The 20,153-nt window shown below is 39.7% G+C and overlaps 1 protein-coding gene and 1 pseudogene across 13 annotated transcripts in view; both read right to left on the bottom strand.

Annotated features, from left to right (window-relative positions):
- Window positions 1–15,100, bottom strand: part of VPS13B (vacuolar protein sorting 13 homolog B) — an 805,186-nt gene extending 790,086 nt beyond the window's left edge. For 2 of the 13 annotated variants that reach the window (XM_070383026.1, XM_070383030.1), the window contains exons 1-2: window positions 14,689–14,977; window positions 14,040–14,220 (exon numbers count right to left, since the gene is read on the bottom strand). In XM_070383026.1, the coding sequence (XP_070239127.1) occupies window positions 14,040–14,186 (147 nt within the window). In that variant the 5' untranslated portion in view covers window positions 14,187–14,220; window positions 14,689–14,977. Of the gene's footprint in view, window positions 1–14,039; window positions 14,221–14,491; window positions 14,649–14,676 lie in introns of those variants that run through there. The other 11 variants (XM_070383038.1, XM_070383035.1, XM_070383034.1 and 8 more) reach the window with 11 other exon arrangements.
- A 3,612-nt stretch (window positions 15,101–18,712) lies between these two features.
- LOC102270420 (ferritin light chain pseudogene) lies at window positions 18,713–19,639 on the bottom strand (annotated as a pseudogene).
- Between the last annotated feature and the right edge of the window lie 514 nt (window positions 19,640–20,153).

Genomic DNA, 20,153 nt, shown 5'->3' with positions numbered 1-20,153 from the left:
ATACAGTATACTAATGCATATATATGGAATTTAGAAAGATGATAACAATAACCCTGTGTACAAGATAGCAAAAGAGACACTGATGTATGAAACAGTCTTATGGACTCTATGGGAGAGGGAGAGGGTGGGAAGATTTGGGAGAATGGCATTGAAACATGTAAAATATCATGTATGAAACGAGATGCCAGTCCAGGTTCAGTGCACAATACTGGATGCTTGGGGCTAGTGCACTGGGACGACCCAGAGGGATGGTAGGGGGAGGGAGGAGGGAGGAGGGTTCAGGATGGGGAGCACATGTACACCTGTGATGGATTCATTTTGATATTTGGCAAAACTAATACAATTATGTAAAGTTTAAAAATAAAATAAAATTTAAAAAAAAAAAAAGGAAATTGTTACATCCTACAACATAGAATGAACCTCAAGGACATTGGTGCTAAGTGAAATAAGCCAGTCACAAAAAGACACATATTGTCTAACTTCACTTACGAAAGATACCTAAAGTAGTCAAATTCTTAGACACAGAAGTAGAACAGTAGTGGCCAGGGGAGAGAGAAAAGGGAAGCTGTAGTTTCGTGGTTGGAGAAGGCAATGGCACCCCACTCCAGTACTCTTGCCTGGAAAATCCCATGGACGGAGGAGCCTGGTGGGCTACGGTCCATGGGGTTGCTAAGAGTCAGACACGACTAAGCAACTTTGCTTTCACTTTTCACTTTCATGCATTGGAGAAGGAAATGGCAACCCACTCCAGTATTCTTGCCTGGAGAATCCCAGGGACAGGGAGCCTGGTGGGCTGCTGTCTATGGGGTCACACAGAGTCGGACATGACTGAAGCGACTTAGCAGCAGCAGCAGTTTCGTTGGTACACAGCTTAAGTTTTAGAAGATGGAAAGTTCTAGAAATCTGAACAATAATGTATATACAGTAAACACGACTGCCCAGTTAAAAATGGTTAAGATGGTAAATTTTATGATATCTCCATTTTTACCACAAAATAAAAATAAATTTAAAACAGGACTTCAAGAATTCTAAGTTAGAAGGCTGGAAAATTCTCTCCCCAAAAAGCAGTGAAAAAACTGGACAAAGTTATTTTTAAAAAAAACAGAAATTTCAGGGGCAATGAGGGAAGGCTACCCTGAAGTCATGAACCAGCTGGTGCAAGAAAAAGAACAGCAGACCAGCCAGAAAATTATCAGAGTAATCAAGAGAACAAGAAAGCCAAGGATGGCCTTGCTCTGACCCCATTATTCCTGGTAACCTGGAAAGCTGTATGTATATGCCAGGTTGTGCTTACTTGGGCAACGTTGGAAAGACCCTTAATAATCTACTCATTCATGGCTGACCAAGAAGCCTTGTAAACATATGGATCAGATCTGTAAACTCCTTTGAAAGCATATCTAGTACATGTGTATGTCCCATACCAAAGAGAAGAAGAAGCCTTATTGGTTCAAAAGTTCTAACAACCTCTAGCCAATCACTTGCAGATGACTCAGTTATAGTGATCCAGGGGTAATCCCTAGAAATCCAAGCCTAAAAACAGAAAGAATGGAGAGAGAAAAAAGAAAACTGAGAACAGTTATCAGAGATCACATACTACAGGGGAAAACAGACACCACAAACTTATCCCAGGCAAGTCACTAAACAACAAGCCAACAGCAACAACAAATATCCCCAGAGGCAAGAAATTAGAATGCAGAGTTGCTACAATATATTATGCAAAATGTCCAGTTTTCAACTAAACATTGTGAAACATGAAAAGTTTACAAAAGTAGTTAATAGAGACTATCTTTGAGGATGCTCAAATGCAGGACTTAAAACATTATAAATATGTTCATTATAAATATGTTAAATAATTAAAGAATTACATGACAATGATTCATTGAATAGAAAATATCAAGAATGAGAAATTACAAAAAAGAAGCAAATGGAAATTCTGGAGTTGAAAAGAACAATAAATGAAATTGGGACTTCCTTGGTGTTTCAGTGGTTAAGAATCTACCCTTCAATGCAAGGGATTCAGGTTCGATCCCTGGTCGGGAAACTAAGCCCATGCACCATAACTACTGAGCCCCCACACCACAATGACAGAACCTCTGTGCCACAACAAAATATTCCACCTGCCTCAGCTAAGACCCAACACAACCAAACAGATAAATTTCTTAGGAGTACAATAAATGAACTTAAAAATTCACTGAGAGACTTCAACATGAGATTTGAGCTGGCAGGAAAAGAATCAGCAAATTCATACCAAGACATATCAAAACAAAAGTTTTGAAAGTCTGGAACAAAAAGAAAACCTTGAAGGCAGAAACAGAAAATCAACATGTTACATATAAGAAAATTCTTCATAAGTTCAGCTCAGTAAAGTCGCTCAGTTGTGTCCAACTCTTTGTGACCACATGAACCGCAGCACGCTAGGCCTCCCTGTCTATCACCAACTCCTGGAGTTCACACAAACTCATGTCCACTGAGTCGGTGATGCCATCCAACCATCTCATCCTCTGTCGTCCTCTTCTCCTCCTGCCCTCAATTTTTCCCAGCATCAGGGTCTTCTCTAATGAGTCAGTTCTTTGCATCAGGTAGCCAAAATATTAGAGTTTCAGCTTCAGCATCAGTCCTTCCAATGAACACCCAGGACTGAACTCCTTTAGGATGGACTGGCTGGATCTCCTTGCAGTCCAAGGGACTCTCAAGAGTCTTCTCCAACACCACAGTTCAAAAGCATCAATTCTTCCGCACTCAGCTTTCTTTATAGTCCAACTCTCACATCCATACGACTACTGGAAAAACCATAGCCTTGACTAGACGGAACTTTGTTGACAAACTAAAGTCTCTGCTTTTTAATATACTGTCTAGGTTGGTCGTAACTTTCCTTCCAAGGAGTAGGCGTCTTTTCATTTCATGGCTACAATCAAAATCTGCAGTGATTCTGGAGCCCCAAAAAATAAAGTCAGCCACTGTTTCCCCATCTATTTGCCATGAAGTGATGGGACCAGATGCCATGATCTTAGTTTTCTGAATGTTGAGCTTTAAGCCAACTTTTTCACTCTCTTCTTTCACTTTCATCAAGAGGCTCTTTAGTTCTTCTTCACTTTCTTCCATAAGGGTGGTGTCATCTGCATATCTGAGGTGATTGATATTTCTCCCGGCAATCTTGATTCCAGCTTGTGCTTCTTCCAGCCCAGTGTTTCTCATGACGTACTCTGCATAGAAGTTAAATAAGCAGGGTGACAAGATACAGCCTTGATGGACTCCTTTTCCTATTTGGAACAAGTCTGTTGTTCCATGTCCAGTTCTAACTGTTGCTTCCTGACCTGCATATAGGTTTCTCAAGAGGCAGGTCAGGTGGTCCAGTATTCCCATCTCTTTCAGAATGTTCCACAGTTTATTGTGATCCACTCAGTCAAAGGCGTTGGCATAGTCAATAAAGCAGAAACAGATGTTTTCCTGGAACTCTCTTGCTTTTTCGATGATCCAGCGGATGTTGGCAATTTGATCTCTGGTTCCTCTGCCTTTTCTAAAACCAGCTTTAATATCCGGAAGTTCAAAGTTCACGTACTGCTGAAGCCCAGCTTGGAGAATTTTGAGCATTACTTTACTAGCGTGTGAGATGAGTGCAATTGTGTGGTAGTTTGAGCATTCTTTAGCATTGCCTTTCTTTGGGATTGGAATGAAAACAGATCTTTTCCAGTCCTGTGGCCACTGCTAAGTTTTCCAAATGTGCTGGCATATTGAGTGCAGCACTTTAACAGCATCCTCTTCCAGGATTTCAAATAGCTCAACTGGAATTCCATCAGCTCCACTAGCTTTGTTCATAGAGATGCTTCCTAAGGCCCACTTGACTTCACATTCTAGGATGTCTAGCTCTACGTGAGTGATCACACCATTGTGATTATCTGGGTCATGAAGATCTTTTTTGTACAGTTCTTCTGTGTATTGCTGCCACCTCTTCTTAATATCTTCTGCTTCTGTTAGGTCCATACCATTTCTGTCCTTTACTGAGCCCATCTTTGCATGAAATGTTTCCTTGGTATCTCTAATTTTCTTGAAGAGATCTCTAGTCTTTCCCAATCTATTGTTTTCCTCTATTTCTCTGCATTGATTGCTGAGGAAGCTTTCTTATCTCTCCTTGCTATTCTCTGGAACTCTGCATTCAAATGGGTATGTCTTTCCTTTTCTCCTTTGTTTTTCGCTTCCCTTCTTTTCACATCTATTTGTAAGTCCTCCTCAAACAGCCATTTTGCTTTTTTGCATTTCTTTTTCTTGGAGATGATCTTGATCCCCGTCCCCTGTACAATGTCACAAACTTCCATCCATAGTTCATCAGGCACTCTGTCTATCAGATCTAGTCCCTTAAGTCTATTTCTCACTTCCACTGTATAATCATAAGGGATGTAGGTTAAAAGCTAACTTCTCATTACAAACAATAAAGGCAAGAAGGCAGATACATGACATATTTAAATAACAAATGAAAACTAACTCTCAATCCAAAATCCTTTATCTAGCAAAACTAACCTTCAAAAATGAAGGCATACCCAAATCAAGTTTCAGATAATTCTCTGTAACAGAATACTAGAAGTTCTTCAGGCGAAAAGGAAGGAAGACTCGACGCAGCAAGTCACTTCCTTTAAAAAAAAAAAAAAGGCAATTACTAGGCTTCCCTGGTGGTACACTAGTTAAGAATCTGCCTGCCAATGAAGGTGACATGGGTCTGATCCCTGGTCAGGAAGATCCCACATGACCAGAACAACTAAGCCTGTGTGCTACAAGTACTGAGACTGCACGCTGCGACTACTGAAGCCCGAGCGAGACCTCTAGAGCCTGTGCTCTCACAGGAGGGGCCACTGCGATGAGAGGACTGTGCACCACAGCGAGGAACGGCCTCCATTCCTGGTAACTAGAGAGAGCCCATGTGCAGCAACAAAGACCCAGAGTAGCCAGAAAAAAATTTTTTTAAACAGCAATTACAAAAAACAACTTAACATGATATTAGGTTTATAACAGAGATACAATATATGTAGAAATACCACCACAAACGAGGGAGAAGAAATGAAGCTATAGTGGAGAAATTTCTTTATTTTGATGGAATAAAGTTAGCATTAATCTCAAATTAGCATTAAGTTACCATTGATCTTAAAATAAAGAAGGTAGCAAAGGATTATGAGAGAAACAAAAAAGACCTGAGACACACAAAAAATAGCAAAATGGAAGAAAGAAATCCAATCATGAAAGAGAGAATAGATTAAATATTTCAATCAAAAGGCAAAGGCTGTCAGACTGGATTTTTAAAAACTAGTAAGATTCAACTGTATGCTCTCTAGAAGAAACATACTTTAGATTCGAAAACACAAATAGACTGCAAATGACAAAAAAGTGTTTTTCATTTTAATGTATCATTTTTCCATATACATAAGGACAACAGATTGGTGGTTTCCAGAGGCAAAAGGTGGTAAGTGAACAAAATGGGTGAAGGTGGTCAAAAGAAACAAGTTTCCAGTTAAAAAACTTTTTAAATCCTGGGATATAATATATAGCATAGTGAGTACAGCTAATAACTGTATAGCATATTTGAAAGGTGCAAGGAGTAAATTTTAAAAGTTCTCATCACAAGAAAAAAATTTTTAAACTATGGATGGTGACAGATGTTACCTGGGCTTACTTTGGTGACCATTTTGCAACACACACAGATCATTACATTGTATACCTGGCACTACATGTCTATTATACCATAATAAAAAATAATAATAATAAACAAGATCCCAGGAAGCTATGTGATCCAGTTTCTTGCTTAAATACATCAAATCACCATATTTTCTTGCTCTCTAGGGAAACAGTATTCTATTTTAGGCATATAGAGAATTTTCATTTCTACTATCTTAATTTCCAGCAGCATTTTCCCCTGTTTTTTATATGACTGTGCTCCAATGCAAGTAAGTATTAGGAACAATTAAAAACAGTTCATCCCTCAAGACTTCCCTGGGATTAAGACTTTGCACTTCCACTGCAGGGGGAGTGCATCCTGATCCTTGATCTGTGAACTAAGATTCTCCATGCTTCGGGATTGGGCCAAAAAAACAAATAAGTTTATCCCAGTCATAGGGTGAAAACAGTATTAAGCAGATGAAATTTTAAAGAGTTGTTGAAGCCAAATAACATTCCTGTAAATCATTCAAAAGTATGTTACCAGGCTTCAAGAAATACAACACAAGGCAAAAGTGGTAAGATAGTTTAAAATGCGATGCATTTTAAACTGCAGTTTAAAATGCAGTACAGAGGGGGAAAAACAAAAAATGCTTCATGCAACCAGTAACGATAAGAGAAGTAGATCAATTATACTACTGTTTTCTTTTTTAGTCTCTAAGACATGTCTGACTCTTCTGGGACCCCATGGACTGTAGTCTGCCAGGCTCCTCTATCTATGGGATTTCCAAGGCAAGAATACTGGAGTGGGTTGCCATTTCCTTCACCAGGGGATCTTCCTGACCCAGGAATCAAACCAGCATCTCCTGCACTGGCAGGTGGATTCTTTACCACTGAGCCACCAGGAAAGCCCAAATACACTATTACCAGGAAAAAACCTATATTAAGAAAAAAAACTGTTACTAAAGGTAACATGGGACATTTAATAATGATAGAAGGGTCAATTCAAGAAGAAAATATATACAAATGAACTTATTTACAAAACAGAAACAAACTCCCAGATTTTGAAAACAAAATCTATGGTTACTAAAGGGGAAACATAGGAGGTAGGGACAAATTAGGAGTTTGGGATTAAAATAAACACAATATTATATACAAAACAGATAACCAACAAGGACCTACTATATAGCACAGGGAACTCTACCCAATATTCTGTAATAACTTACATGGATAAAAAGTCTAAAAAAGAATGAGTATATGTATAACTGAATCACTTTGCTATATACCTGACACTAACACAACACTGTAAATAAACTATACACCAATGAATATTTGTAACAGAAAATATAAAACATATGAGCAAAGAAATAAACCCCAAAATATATAAAAAGTGAAAAAAGAAATAATCCAACGCTAATTTCCTTCATGGATCACAGCCTTGTTGTGCTAAAGTGGCTTGCATAACTCAATGAAGCTATGAGCCATGCCATGTAGGGCCACCCAAGACAGACAGGTCATAGTGGAGAGTTCTGATAAAACATGGTCTACTGGAAGAGGGAATGGTAAACCACTCCAGTATTCTGATCACAAGAACCTCATTGAGTGAAAGTCAGTCAGTCATGTCTGACTATTTGCAACTCAATGGACTGCAGCCCACCAAGCTCCTCTGTCCATGGGAAATTCCAAGCAAATATACTAGAGTGGGTTGCCATGCCCTTTTCCAGGGGATCTTCCCAACCCAAGGATTAAACCTGGGTCTCCTGCATACAGGCAGATTCTTTACCATGTGACCTACCAGGAAAGCCCCAAAACCCCATAAACAGTATGAAAAGGCAAAAGGATATGACACCAGAAGAGGAGCCCCACAGGTCGGAAGGTGTCCATTATACTACTGAGGAAGGCAGAGAGCAATTACTAGTAGCTCCAAAAAGAATGAAGCAGCTCGGCCAAAGCAAAAAAAAAAAACTTGGTTGTGGAAGTGTCTGGTGGTGAAACTGAAGTCTGAAGTTGTAAAGAATAATACTGCATAGGAACCTGGAATGTTAGTTGCATGGATCAAGGTAAACTAGACATGGTCAAACAGGAGATGGCAAGAGTAAACATCAACATCTTAGGAATCAATGAACTAAAATGGATGGGAATGGGCGAATTTAATTCCCTACTACTGTGGGAAAGAATCCCTTAGAAGAAATGAAATAGTCTTCATAGTCTTGAACAAAAGAGTCTGAAATGCAGTACTTGGGTGCAATCTCAAAAACAACAGAGGAATGGCAGAGGAACCAGAGATCAAATTGCAATGTTCACTAGATCATAGAGAAAGCAAGGGAATTCCAGAAAAAACATCTATTTCTGCTTAACTGACTGTGAAAGACTTTGACTGTGTGGATGACAACAAACTGTGGAAAATTCTTTAAAAGATGGGAATACCAGACCACGTTACTTGTCTCCTGAGAAACTTGTATGTAGGTCAAGAAGCAACAGTTAGAACCTTATACGAAACAACTGACGGACTCAAAATTATAGTGAGTACATCAAGCTCACTATATTGTCACCCTGCTTATTTAACTTACATGCAGAGTACATCATGCAAAATGTCAGACTAGATGAATCACAAGCTACAATCAATATTGCTGGGAGAAATAACAACCTCACATATGCAGATGATACCACCATAATGGCAGAAAGTGAAGAGGAACTAAAGAGTCTCTTGATGAAGGTGAAAGACGAGAGTGAAAAAACAGACTTAAAACTCAACATTCAAGAAACTAAGGTCATTGCATCTGATCCCATCACTCCATGGCAACTAGAAGGGGAAAAAGTAGAAGCAGTGACAGATTTTATTTTCTTGGGCTCCAAAAATCATTACAGATGGTGACTGCAGCCATGAAATTAAAAGATGCTCTCTCCTTGGAAGAAAAGCTATGACAAACCTAAACACAGTATTAAAAAGCTCAGACATCACTTTGCTGACAAAGGTCTATCTAGTCAAAGCTATGGTTTTTCCAGTAGTCATGTACAGACGTGAGAGTTGGACCATAAAGAAGGCTGAACGCCAAAGAATTGATGCTTTCGAACTCTTGTACTGGAGAAGATTCCTGAGAGTCCCTTGGACTACAAGGAATCAAACCAGTCAATCTTAAAGGAAATCAACTCTGAATATTCATTGGAAGGACTGATGCTGAAGCTCCAACACTTTGGTCACCTGATGTGAAGAGGTGACTCACTGGAAAAGACCCTGATGCTGGGCAAGACTGAAGGCAAAAGGAGAAGAGGGTGGCAGAGGATGAGATGGTTAGATAGCATAACCGGCTCAATGGACATGAATCTGAGCAAACTCCAAGAGACAATGAAAGACAGAGAAGCTGGCGTGCTGCAGTCCATGGGGTCACAGAGTCAGACACAACCTAGCAACTGAACAATGACAACACTAATCATGGAAACTTGAATACCTCACTTACAACAATGAATACAACAACAGACAGAAAATCAACAAATATATAGAAGACCTGAAAAATACTGTCAACCAATTTTGACCTGACAGCTATAAACCATTCCATCCAACAACTGCAAAAATACAGTGCTATTTCAAGGAAAATCAGGAAAAGTTTGAATTGAATGAAAATGAAAACACAACATACCAAAATGTATAGGATACAGCCAGCTAAAGACATTTATAGTTGTAAATGCCTATAGTAGAAAAGGGGAAATTTCTCAAATCAATAATCGAGGCTTCTGCCTGAAGACAGCAGAAAAACAAACTAAATAAGGTAACTGAAACCGAACAAACACACACAAGGACCACAAAACCAAATAAAGGTAGAAAGAAAGAGAGAAAGGGGGTACATGCAGTTAAACTACTGTAAGATCACTGAGAAAATGGTAAGAATGTTATAATAATTTAAGGTAGATGCTAGTAAGTCAAATATCCATTTTGTGATCTTTAGAGAAGCAACAGAAATAATTTTTTATAATGAAAAAGACTTTAAGGCAAGAAGAATTACTAGAATGAAAGAGGGACACATTTCAGAATGATTTTTTAAGTGTATTCAAAAATAAGAGCCTCTTGATGAAAACGAAACAGGAGAGTGAAAAAGTTGGCTTAAAGCTCAACATTCAGAAAACGAAGATCATGGCCTCTGGTCCCATCACATCATGGCAAATAGATGGGCAAACAGTGGAAACGGTGTCAGACTTTATTTTTGGGGGCTCCAAAATCACTGCAGATGGTGACTGCAGCCATGAAATTAAAAGACACTTACTCCTTGGAAGGAAAGTTATGACCAACCTAGATAGCATATTCAAAAGCAGAGATATTACTTTGCCAACAAAGATCCGTCTAGTCAAGGCTATGGTTTTTCCAGTGGTCATGTATGAATGTGAGAGTTGGACTGTGAAGAAAGCTGAGCGCTGAAGAATTGATGCTTTTGAACTGTGGTGTTGGAGAAGACTGTTGAGAGTCCTTTGGACTGCAAGGAGATCCAACCAGTCCATCCTAAAGATTAGTCCTGGGTGTTCATTGGAAGGACTGATGCTGAAGCTGAAACTCCAATACTTTGGCCAGTTCATGCAAAGAGTTGACTCATTGGGAAAGACTCTGATGCTGGGAGGCATTGGGGGGCAGGAGAAGAAGGGGACGACAGAGGAAGAGACGGCTGGATGGCATCACCGACTCAATGGACATGAGTTTGGGTAAACTCCAGAAGTCAGTGATGGACAGGGAGGCCTGGCATGCTGCGATTCATGGGGTCACAGAGAGTCAGACACGACTGAGTGACTGTACTGAACTGATGAAAGTGAAAAAGGAGAGTGAAAAAGTTGGCCTAAAACTCAACATTAAGAAAACTAAGATCATGGCATCCAGTCCCATCAATTCATGGAAAATAGATGGGGAAACAATGGAAACAGTGACAGACTTTATTTTTGGGGGTTCCAAAATCACTGAAGATGGTAACTGCAGCCATGAAATTAAAAGATGCTTACTCCTTGGAAAGGGCACTTACTCCTTGGAAAGGGCACTCCTTGGAAGAAAAACTATGACCAACCTAGACAGCATATTAAAAAGCAGAGACATTACTTTGTCAACAAAGATCCATCTAATCAAAGCTATGGTTTTTCCATTAGTCATGTATGGATCTGAGACCTGGACTGTAAAGAAAGCTGAGCACAGAAGAATTGATGCTTTTAAACTGTGGTATTGGTGAAGACTCTTGAGAGTCCCTTGGACTGCAAGGAGATCCAACCAGTCCATCCTAAAGGAGATTAGTCCTGGGTTTTCATTGGAAGGACTGATGCTGAAATACTTTGGCCACCTTATACAAAGAACTGACTCATTGGAAAAGACCCTGATGCTGAGAAAGACTGAAGGCAGGAGGAGAGGGGGACAACAGAGGATGAGATGGCTGGATGGCATCACCGACTTGATGGACATGAGTCTGAGTTAGCTCCGGGAGTTGGTGATGGACAGGGAAGCCTGGCATAGACAGCATAGACCCCATAGACAGCAGCCCAACCAGGCTTCCCCATCCCTGGGATTCTCCAGGCAAGAACACTGGAGTGGGCTGCCATCTCCTTCTCCAATGCATGAAAGTGAAGAGTGAAAGTTACAATCCCTGGGGTCACAAAGAGTCAGACATGCCTGAGCAAATGAACTGAACTGAAAAATAAGATATCAAAACACTATACCTGTATGTACTGAACAATGTAACTTCAAGACACATAAAGTGAATGTTGACAAAACTATAAAAAGGAAGTAGACAAATTCACAATCATAGTTGGAGATGTTAACCATTAAGGTAACTCTCTCTGTAATTAACAGAACAAGCAGACAATGAAAATCTATATGGATATGTAAGATTTGAAGAACTTGAGTAACCAATTTGAAGCAACTGACATTTATGGAAGAAAAAGGCAACAACTGTAGGATACATGTCTCTCATCAATTACACATGAAATATTTCCAAAAATAAAAAGTCATGACTACATACTGAGTCAAATTATAATGGATCAAAATCACAGAGAATATGCTTAACAATTTGAATTAAATTAGAAATCAATAACAGAAAGATAATCAGCTATTCCCTAAATGCCTGAAAATTAAGCAACACACTTCTAAGTAACCCTTGAATAACCACATGCAAAAATATACGAACTTGGATACTTGTATCATATGCAAAAATTAACTCAAAGCAATCAAAGACCTAATGTTAGAGCTAAAACTATAAAACTCTTAGAAGAAAACATACAGAGAAAGTTTCATGACATTGGATTTCACAATGTTTTCTTGGATATAACATCAAAAGCCCAGGCATCAAAAAAAAAAAAAAAAAAAGTGTAAGTTGGACTTGTCAAAATTTAAAACTTTAGTTCTTCAAAGGACACTATCAATAGAGTCAAAGTCAACCCACAGTGGGCAATAATACTTGCAAATCGTATCTGATATGGGACTAATACCCAAAATATATAAATAATTCCTACAACTCAGTAACAAGTACAAAAAGTTTTTAAATGAGCAAAGGACTTGAACAGACATTTCGCCAAAAAAAGATATACAAACAGTCCATAGTACACGGAAAGGCTAAAAATAACAAATTCATTGTATAACAAGCAATAACAAGAAGTAACTGTAACTCCCACACATTACTGGTGAGAATTTAAGTTGGGAAGATCCCCTGGAGAAGCAAATGACAACCTACTCCAGTATTCTTGTCTGGAGAATCCCATGGACAGAGGAGCCTGGCAGGCTACAGTCCATGGTGTTTCAAGAGTGGCATACAGCTTAGTATAAGTAAACCACCACCACCACCACACCAGAAAACTATCTGGCAATATTCATTAAACACATGCCTGCCTTCTAAGGGAAATAAACACCTATGTCCAATACAAGTATGTTCATAAGAGCTTTCTTCATAATAGCCAAAAGTAGAAAAAAATCCAAATGTATATCAAAAGGAAAATAAATATATAAAATAGGTAAAATGAATCTTTATACAATGGAATACAAGGCAATACAGAGAATAAACTATCTTTCATGCAACAACCTGAGTCAATCTTAGCCTCAATGTTAACAAAAGAATTCAAACACAAGTGATTCCCATTTATTTAAGTTTCAAGAAGAGGTTCAAGAAACTTACGTGTTGACAGAAGTGAGAACAGCAATCACCTGTCTTAGGGGTGGGGCTACTAACTACAAAGAAGCAAGGAGAGCCTTTTTGAGTGCTAGAAATATTTTATTTCTTGATCTGGATAGTGGTTACAAAGGTGTCTGCTGCTAAGTCGCTTCAGTCGTGTCCGACTCTGTGCGACCCCATAGACAGCAGCCCAACCAGGCTTCCCTGTCCCTGGGATTCTCCAGGCAAGAACACTGGAGTGGGCTGCCATCTCCTTCTCCAATGCATGAAAGTGAAGAGTGAAAGTGAAGTCGCTCAGTCGTGTCCAACTCCCAGCAACCCCATGGACTGCAGCCTACCAGGCTCCTCCATCCATGGGATCCTCCAGGCAAGAGTACTGGAGTGGGGTGCCATTGTCACCAGTATGCAAAAATTAAGCTGTATGCTTAGGATTTCTGCTCATTAAAAAACAAGGAAAATATTAAGATAATCAATCTTGGAGAGAGGACGGAGAAGAAACCAAGAATATTATTTCTCAGTGTTAACTCTAGATTATTCAACAATAGAGAAAACAGTGGGATATAACCAAAAATTATTAATAACACCACCATGGGTGTGAATTCCCTTATCTCCTAAAAAGCAATTGGTCTCTGACTCCTGAGTTTCCAGAGATAACTTGTGTATTCTCAAGGCTAATAGAATTACCTGACATATGTTAATAATAAATGTACTAAATGACCTAATAAATATAAAAACTTTGAAGTTACAGTTAATTCGCATCCGACCATTCTCACGTTGAAAAGAAAATTTTAAAAGTGATTAAGAAAGTTTTCAATTATGCTGGCATTTTCAATCTTTGTCTACTCAATATTCTGAGGATTCCATGGGTAATGTCATCTTTCCTACAAAGAGAACTTTCCTCAAGATCTAACCTTGTTGTCTTCAGGACCCCTTCATTCCCCAAAAGGGAAAAAAGGAATATAATATTTTCCAGCATCATTTAGAATCCTAGCAGTGTAAATTAGCATATTCGATTCTGGAAGAATTTTGACAAGAACAATGAAATTGTTTTTCGGTTGCGGCAATTTGGGGGATTACGATTCTAACAATCCATCACTAGCAACAAACCGTAAAAGAAAAAAATTCTGAAGAGGGTCTCTAGTTTCAAGATAGCCCTAAATACATTAGCAGAAAAACGAAGGTTTTAAAGCATAAAATCAAAATGCAGGAAAGACCAGATTACTTCTAAACAGGCTGAAAATGTTTCCAATCCGTGACAGCTGCACCGCTTACCTGCTCCAGCACATCCAATTTTAACTCCAGCTTGCTGAGAACCACGTCTCCACCCCATAGCGAAAGCTGTAGATCTGACGGCTTTAAGTTCTTGATGTAGCGATTCACATAGCTCATTAAAATGGGAGTCACATACGACTCCAGCATCTTTTAAGGTACACAGGAGTCACAAAGTCAGAAGCTGAAAGGAGGTAAAGACAGAAACAGGAGAGGGAATTAAGTCTGTGGTGCATTTCCTGAGGAAAAAGGGCATTTCTCAGGAAGGGTTGTAGAGGCCGAAAAGCAAGAGCCCCACCCCCCCCCAACCCCCCACCCCCCACCACCAAAGCGGCCGCTCGCCTTCTCCCAGAAGCAGAGAAAACTCAAGTGGGCTCTACAGCAGCGCCTTCCTCATTAGAACAACTCCCCTCAACCCGCCCGGCGAGCAGCGGAAGGAGGAGGCGGTGGTGAACCTGAAGAAAGCTGGTCCCGGCAGTGGGAACTGAAGGGAGGCCGGGCTCGCTTTCGGCCACGGCAGCCCTTTAGCCAGCCCAGCCGCCCCGGAGGCCCTCAGCCCCGGAACCCAGCCGCATGTACCGCCGAGGAACCAGGCCGGCTTCCCGCCTCTACCCGTCTTACGCCCTCGGCTGACACTCACGCCCAAGCGTACCGTGGCGTCTCCTCCACCTCCCGGTACCTGGCACCCGCCTCCGGAGGCGGCGCAGCGCCCTTACCGCGCCACTTCCGGGTGCGCGGCGCTCGGTGCTCGGAACGAACTGTTCCTCCCCCTGCTCGCACTCGACTCCGAGGTAGGACCGGGGTTCTCAGACCCTAGACGCCGTGCAGTGCGTCTTCTAGGAAGGGACCGCCTCGCTCGGCCAGCCCGCGCCTCCGCTCCGACCCCACTGGTGGTCGGACCAAGCTCTAGGAAGTGCGCGGGGGAGATGGGCGGACCCGTAAAGTGGAGACACCGGAGATCCGGAAGTGGCGCTGCGGGAAGACAGCCGCTTAGGTGGAGATGGATTCCGAATGAGGAAGTGCAGAGAGCCAGAGGTCCGATGAGGAGGAAGAAAGCGGGTCGTGGTCTTGAAAGCCCTCAAAACCAAGTGGTTTTCGTTTCTGTCTAGAAACGGAAGGGCTGGCAAGAACTTGGGTTCGGTGGGCAGAGCAATAGCAATAAGACTGCTGGTGGGGAAGGGTGAATTTAGATCGAAAGCTTTTGCCGGAGGAAAGGAGAAATGGAAGGAATTAGGGTGTGGTGTAGGGGACAGCGTTTTGACCAAAGGTGTAAACCAGCTTTGGCGTACTTTTTAATACTTTAGCGAAGAAGTGGTTATGCTTACATTTGTACGGGGGAAAAATAAAGAGAAAATCGTGGCGGTCTATTGGACTGCAGTTGATACATGCAACTGCAGAAAGGGGTATGAATAGCAAAAGGCAGAAATGAGACTACGGAAGAAAATGAGACTTAGAGAAAGCGAAAAGCAATAGCTGAGAGAGATTGAATTCAAAGAGTCGGTGCTGGTTATATTAAGCTGAAATGAATGTATAAAATACTACCTTTCCTTCTAGTGCCTTGAAAGCTGACACAGGCAACAAACTCAAACACGTAACACCTGGTAAACACCCAAATACTGGGCTTAAAGGGATAGCATAGGACATGCTGCCTAATTTTTGACCAATGTTTACTATTTTTAGTAATTTCTGAAGACACCTACCACTGCGTATTGAAAACAGACTTAAACCTTATAAAGTAATTAAAATATCCATCCGTGTTCTCGTTGCATTGAAAAGACTTTGTAAATACGTTCCTAAAAAAACTCTTTACTGAAAGTCAAGATTTCTTGAAAGTTTCAGAAACTGCAGTAGGAAAGAGGCACAAGTGAGGGTGCCAAGGTGTTTAGATCTGTTTTGTTAATGCAAATAAGGAACTAAGTTTCAAAAAGAAACAACGGGCGGGGCTGGGGGAAGGAGTTGAAAAAGGGGAAAAAGGAAGCAGCTAATGCTAATTCAGAGCAATTGTCCTCTCACAAAAAGCCTTCACGAAAAACCCAAGTAACTCGGATCTTACTAAAGCCTACTAAATCAGTCAAGTAAATTATCCAAGTAATATCTTAGTTATCTGCTTCACTTGAAAAGTGAAGGGGTTGAAGCCATGACTCAGAAGTTTTAATATAAATGGTTCAACTAATTGTATGAAACCCCTAGGAAGTCTAGAGCAGGAGCTCCAAGCCTCCTTATTTTTCTAAGCAAAGAAAAAGGGCCTAATCTTATTTGTGTGGCAATTTAACAAATCAGACCAATGTATTAAAATAAATTAGCCAGATATTTTTAATAGATTTTTACTGTGCTGTATAAACAAAATAATATCTGATCATGGAATATTAAACATTTTTTGTTTTATTATGCCATTTTTTCTCTTGGAGCCAACAAAAGAAAATTGCCAAATTCCTGCCTTGGAAAAATTATTTAGGCACTGATTTTTTTCCTTTCGTTTTAAGAATCAAAAAATAGTGGTTTTCTACCTGTTCTGCTGTGCCCTGTTTTATAAGCAGTCGAGATACATTTCATTCCTAATTGCTGTTTTTTTGTCAAATAAACAGCCCTTCCCAGATCTCCTACTGTTATGTTTTTTTATTGAGAGATATTCCCTCCCTAAAAAAATGTTTTTAAGTCTTAATAAGCCTTTGAGGCAGGATGGCTATATAGGCAGTAGTTCTCCAGAGTGAGGTGAAATTTTTTGCTTTTTTTAATTTACTTTATTTTTTAGAGCAGTTACAGGTTCGTGAAAAAATTGAGCTGAAAGTACAGAGTTCCCATATAATCTCTGCCCCCACACACGTAAAACCTTCTCCATTATTGACATCCCCCACCAGAGTGACATTGATGAATCTACATTGACATACCATTAGAACTCAACATCTATAGTTTACATTAGGGTTCACTCTTGTACTTCCTATGGATGTTGTATACCAGTAAAAATTCCTTAGCAAAGAGGAGTTTAGCAATATCCCAGAGTTGAAAACGCATTTACTCTAGCACTTCCACTTGTAAGTAATACAGTGAAAGACTTGCATATGTGAACAAGGAGACAAGCTTAACAGTATTTTGCAGCAACATTTGTAGTAGTAAAACAGTGCAAACAATTGAAGTATCAACAGGAAAAATGTGGTATATTCATATAATGAAATATTATTAATGAAAATAGAGCTATGACTTTCAAATGTTTTATTCAGTTAGAAATATAGTTTACACCATGACTCAGCTTATATATAAAAAGAAAGAGCACTTTCACAAACCTATACTTAAAAATTGAGTACATGTGGTGTATTCTATTTTCTTTGTTATTCTGTTTCTTTTTTCTAAAATAGTTCATGACCTACCAAATTAATGTGACCTGCTAATGGTTTGCAACTTGGTCTACCAAAAAAAACTGAACAAAGTTATATATTTACCAATATCTGAAAAATAAAACATAGAGAAAATAACAAATATAGCATATCACATATATAATATATATACATATACATACATGTGGCATTCCAAGAAATAGTTAGCCAAAAAGTTCCTTTGGTTTTTAAGTAGAAATGAAAGAAAACAATTATCCTTCAATAAAAAAATGAAGAAAAAAAAAGATATATTTTTCATCTTCACCATGAACTTTATTGAACAATGTACTCCATTTTGCTTCACTATCTTCTGCCATTTTTCAGGCAGCTTCATAATTCCATCTTCCCAAAACTTTCTATCATTTTGAACAAAAAAACTCTTCTTTTGGCAATGCCTTTGGCAGTCTTCCAGGGAGATGAAATTTTATCCATTAAAGGAATTTTGTAAAAACTGAAAAAAATGGAAACCCAAAGGTGCAATTTCTGGTGAATACAGTGGATGAATCAGAACTTCCCAGGCAACTTTTTGCCTGGTCATCAAAGAAACATGCATTGTTGGGATATTCTGATGGAAGATTATGTGTTTTCTGCTGAATAATTCCAGACGCTTTTTGTCAAGTATTGCCTTCAGTTGGTCTAATTGTGAGTAGTACTTGTTGGAATTAATCATTTGGATTCCCAGACACTGTTAATACAGGACAGCCTTCCAATCCCACCATATACACATCACTTTCTTTGAATGAAGGTCAGGTTTTGGTGTGACCAAATGGTGTGACCAAATGAATTAGCATTCATTTCGCTTGCCCCACAATCTCTTCCATTCCACACGATTGTACAGTATTCACTTATCATCACCCATCACAATTTGTTTTAAAAATGGAACATTTTTGTTACACTTAAGTACAGAACTGCATGCAGAAATATAATCAAGAAGGTTCTTTTCATTTAACTTATGTGGAACCCAAAAATCAAAGTGATGAACATAACCAAGCTGGTGCACTCGATCTGGATATTTGAGTATGTCTCTGCATGGTGTAACACTGATTGTTCACAATTAATGTCTGGACTCGATCACTATCAACTTCAACCATTCTACATGGTCTACCTGATCGTGGAGCATTGTCCAGCTAGATATCTCCAGCACAAAACTTCACAAACCTTTTTTTTTTTTTTTTTTTTTGCTGCTATAAGCTTTATTGTTTCCATTTGGTCCAAGGCTTGGAAGAGGGCTCCATAGTGTTAAAAAGCTGCTTAGTGTCAGCAAAGAGAGGCTTCAGGCAGAAGCCCTAACATTAGGGGGTCTCCTCAAAGGTCACTGGGCTCCAGAGGTTCTGAATCATACTTGAGGGTGAGCCTTTCAAAGAGATATTGTCCAATCCAACCTGGGAACCAGCTGGACTGCAGAGGTTGGTCAGGTGGTCACCCATCTTCTTGATGAATTTTACCTCCTCATTTAGGAAGTGGCTCTCCAAAAATTCACAAATGTGGGGGTCTGCTTGGATAGACCCTGGCCATGAAGTTCCAAAAGGGCCTGGTTAAGGTTCTTCTCCTTGAAAAGGGCAGCTTCCGTAGAGTCCTGGCTTTTACCCCACTCTTCTTGAAATGCTTCTGCACATTGGCCACTGTGCTGGTTTTGCATTTTCAAGAGACGCTCTGCACCCTCCTGCATCTCCTTGGCTAATTTATGGAAAAAGTGGCCTACACCCTCCAGAACCACATTGTCCTGGTTGAAATACAAGCCCAGAGACAAGTATGTATAGCAGGCCCACAGATGCATTTTGACCAGGCAGTTGATGGCTGCCTCCACCTCAGTGAAATAATTCTGATGAATCTTGGAGTTCATGGTTGATCATAAGGAGTTAAGCTCAAAAAATGGTGTTTCTGGTCCTGATGTTTGCAGACAGCTTAGTGGCTGATTCCAAAGCTTGCAACCAGAGAAAAGGTTGGAAGGTGGTCAGAGGCTGGAGCAAGGGGCGTCCCTGAGTCTGTTCCATCCAAGCGCTGTTGAAGCAAGAGAGAGCCGAGGGACCACTGACTGCACTGCCCACAAACCTCTTTTGAAATGTTCAGTCAGTCACAGCACCTTCTCAATACACTGCACAAATCTTTTTTAGTATGCTTCTGTTGCATTTATTATTTGTTTGAAATAATAAAGCATAAAGTCCCGAAAATGTTTATTTTACTCCATCATCATTATTAAAATGGCTACACAAAAATTCACCAATTTTGATAACTTTTTTTTAAATACATGCTGATATCTGTTTACAATACAATCTAACGAAATTGTTTTGAATGAAGTTAAAGACAATTAAGCACTACTAGAGCCACCTTATGAAAAAGTGAATGAATCTTTTCACCAACCCAATATTTATAAATTGTATTAAATATTTTGATGACACAGAGAAACACCAAATTAAAGATGGTAATTATCTCTGAAGAAGAAGAGATGGAAGAATAAAGCAGAGGAAGGGAATACAAAGTATTTCAACTCTAGCGGTAATTTTTTTTAATAATGCAAAATTTAATATTTGAGAGTTAGGATGTAAGTACATAGGCATTTTTGTATTTTTCTGTTATTGTTGTTCAGTCACTAAGTTGTGTCCAACTCTTTGCAACCCCGTGGACTGCAGCATGACAGGCCTCCCTGTCCTTCACTATCTCCCTGAGTTTGCTTAAACTCATGTCCATTGAGTCAGTGATGCCATCCAACCATCTCATCCTCTGTCACCCCCGTCTCCTGCCTTCA

Source organism: Bos mutus, chromosome 14 (genome assembly GCF_027580195.1).
Source record: "Bos mutus isolate GX-2022 chromosome 14, NWIPB_WYAK_1.1, whole genome shotgun sequence".
Classification (NCBI taxonomy): domain Eukaryota; kingdom Metazoa; phylum Chordata; class Mammalia; order Artiodactyla; family Bovidae; genus Bos; species Bos mutus.
Note: the sequence above shows the minus strand (reverse complement) of the source record. Positions and strands in the feature narration are given on the sequence as shown.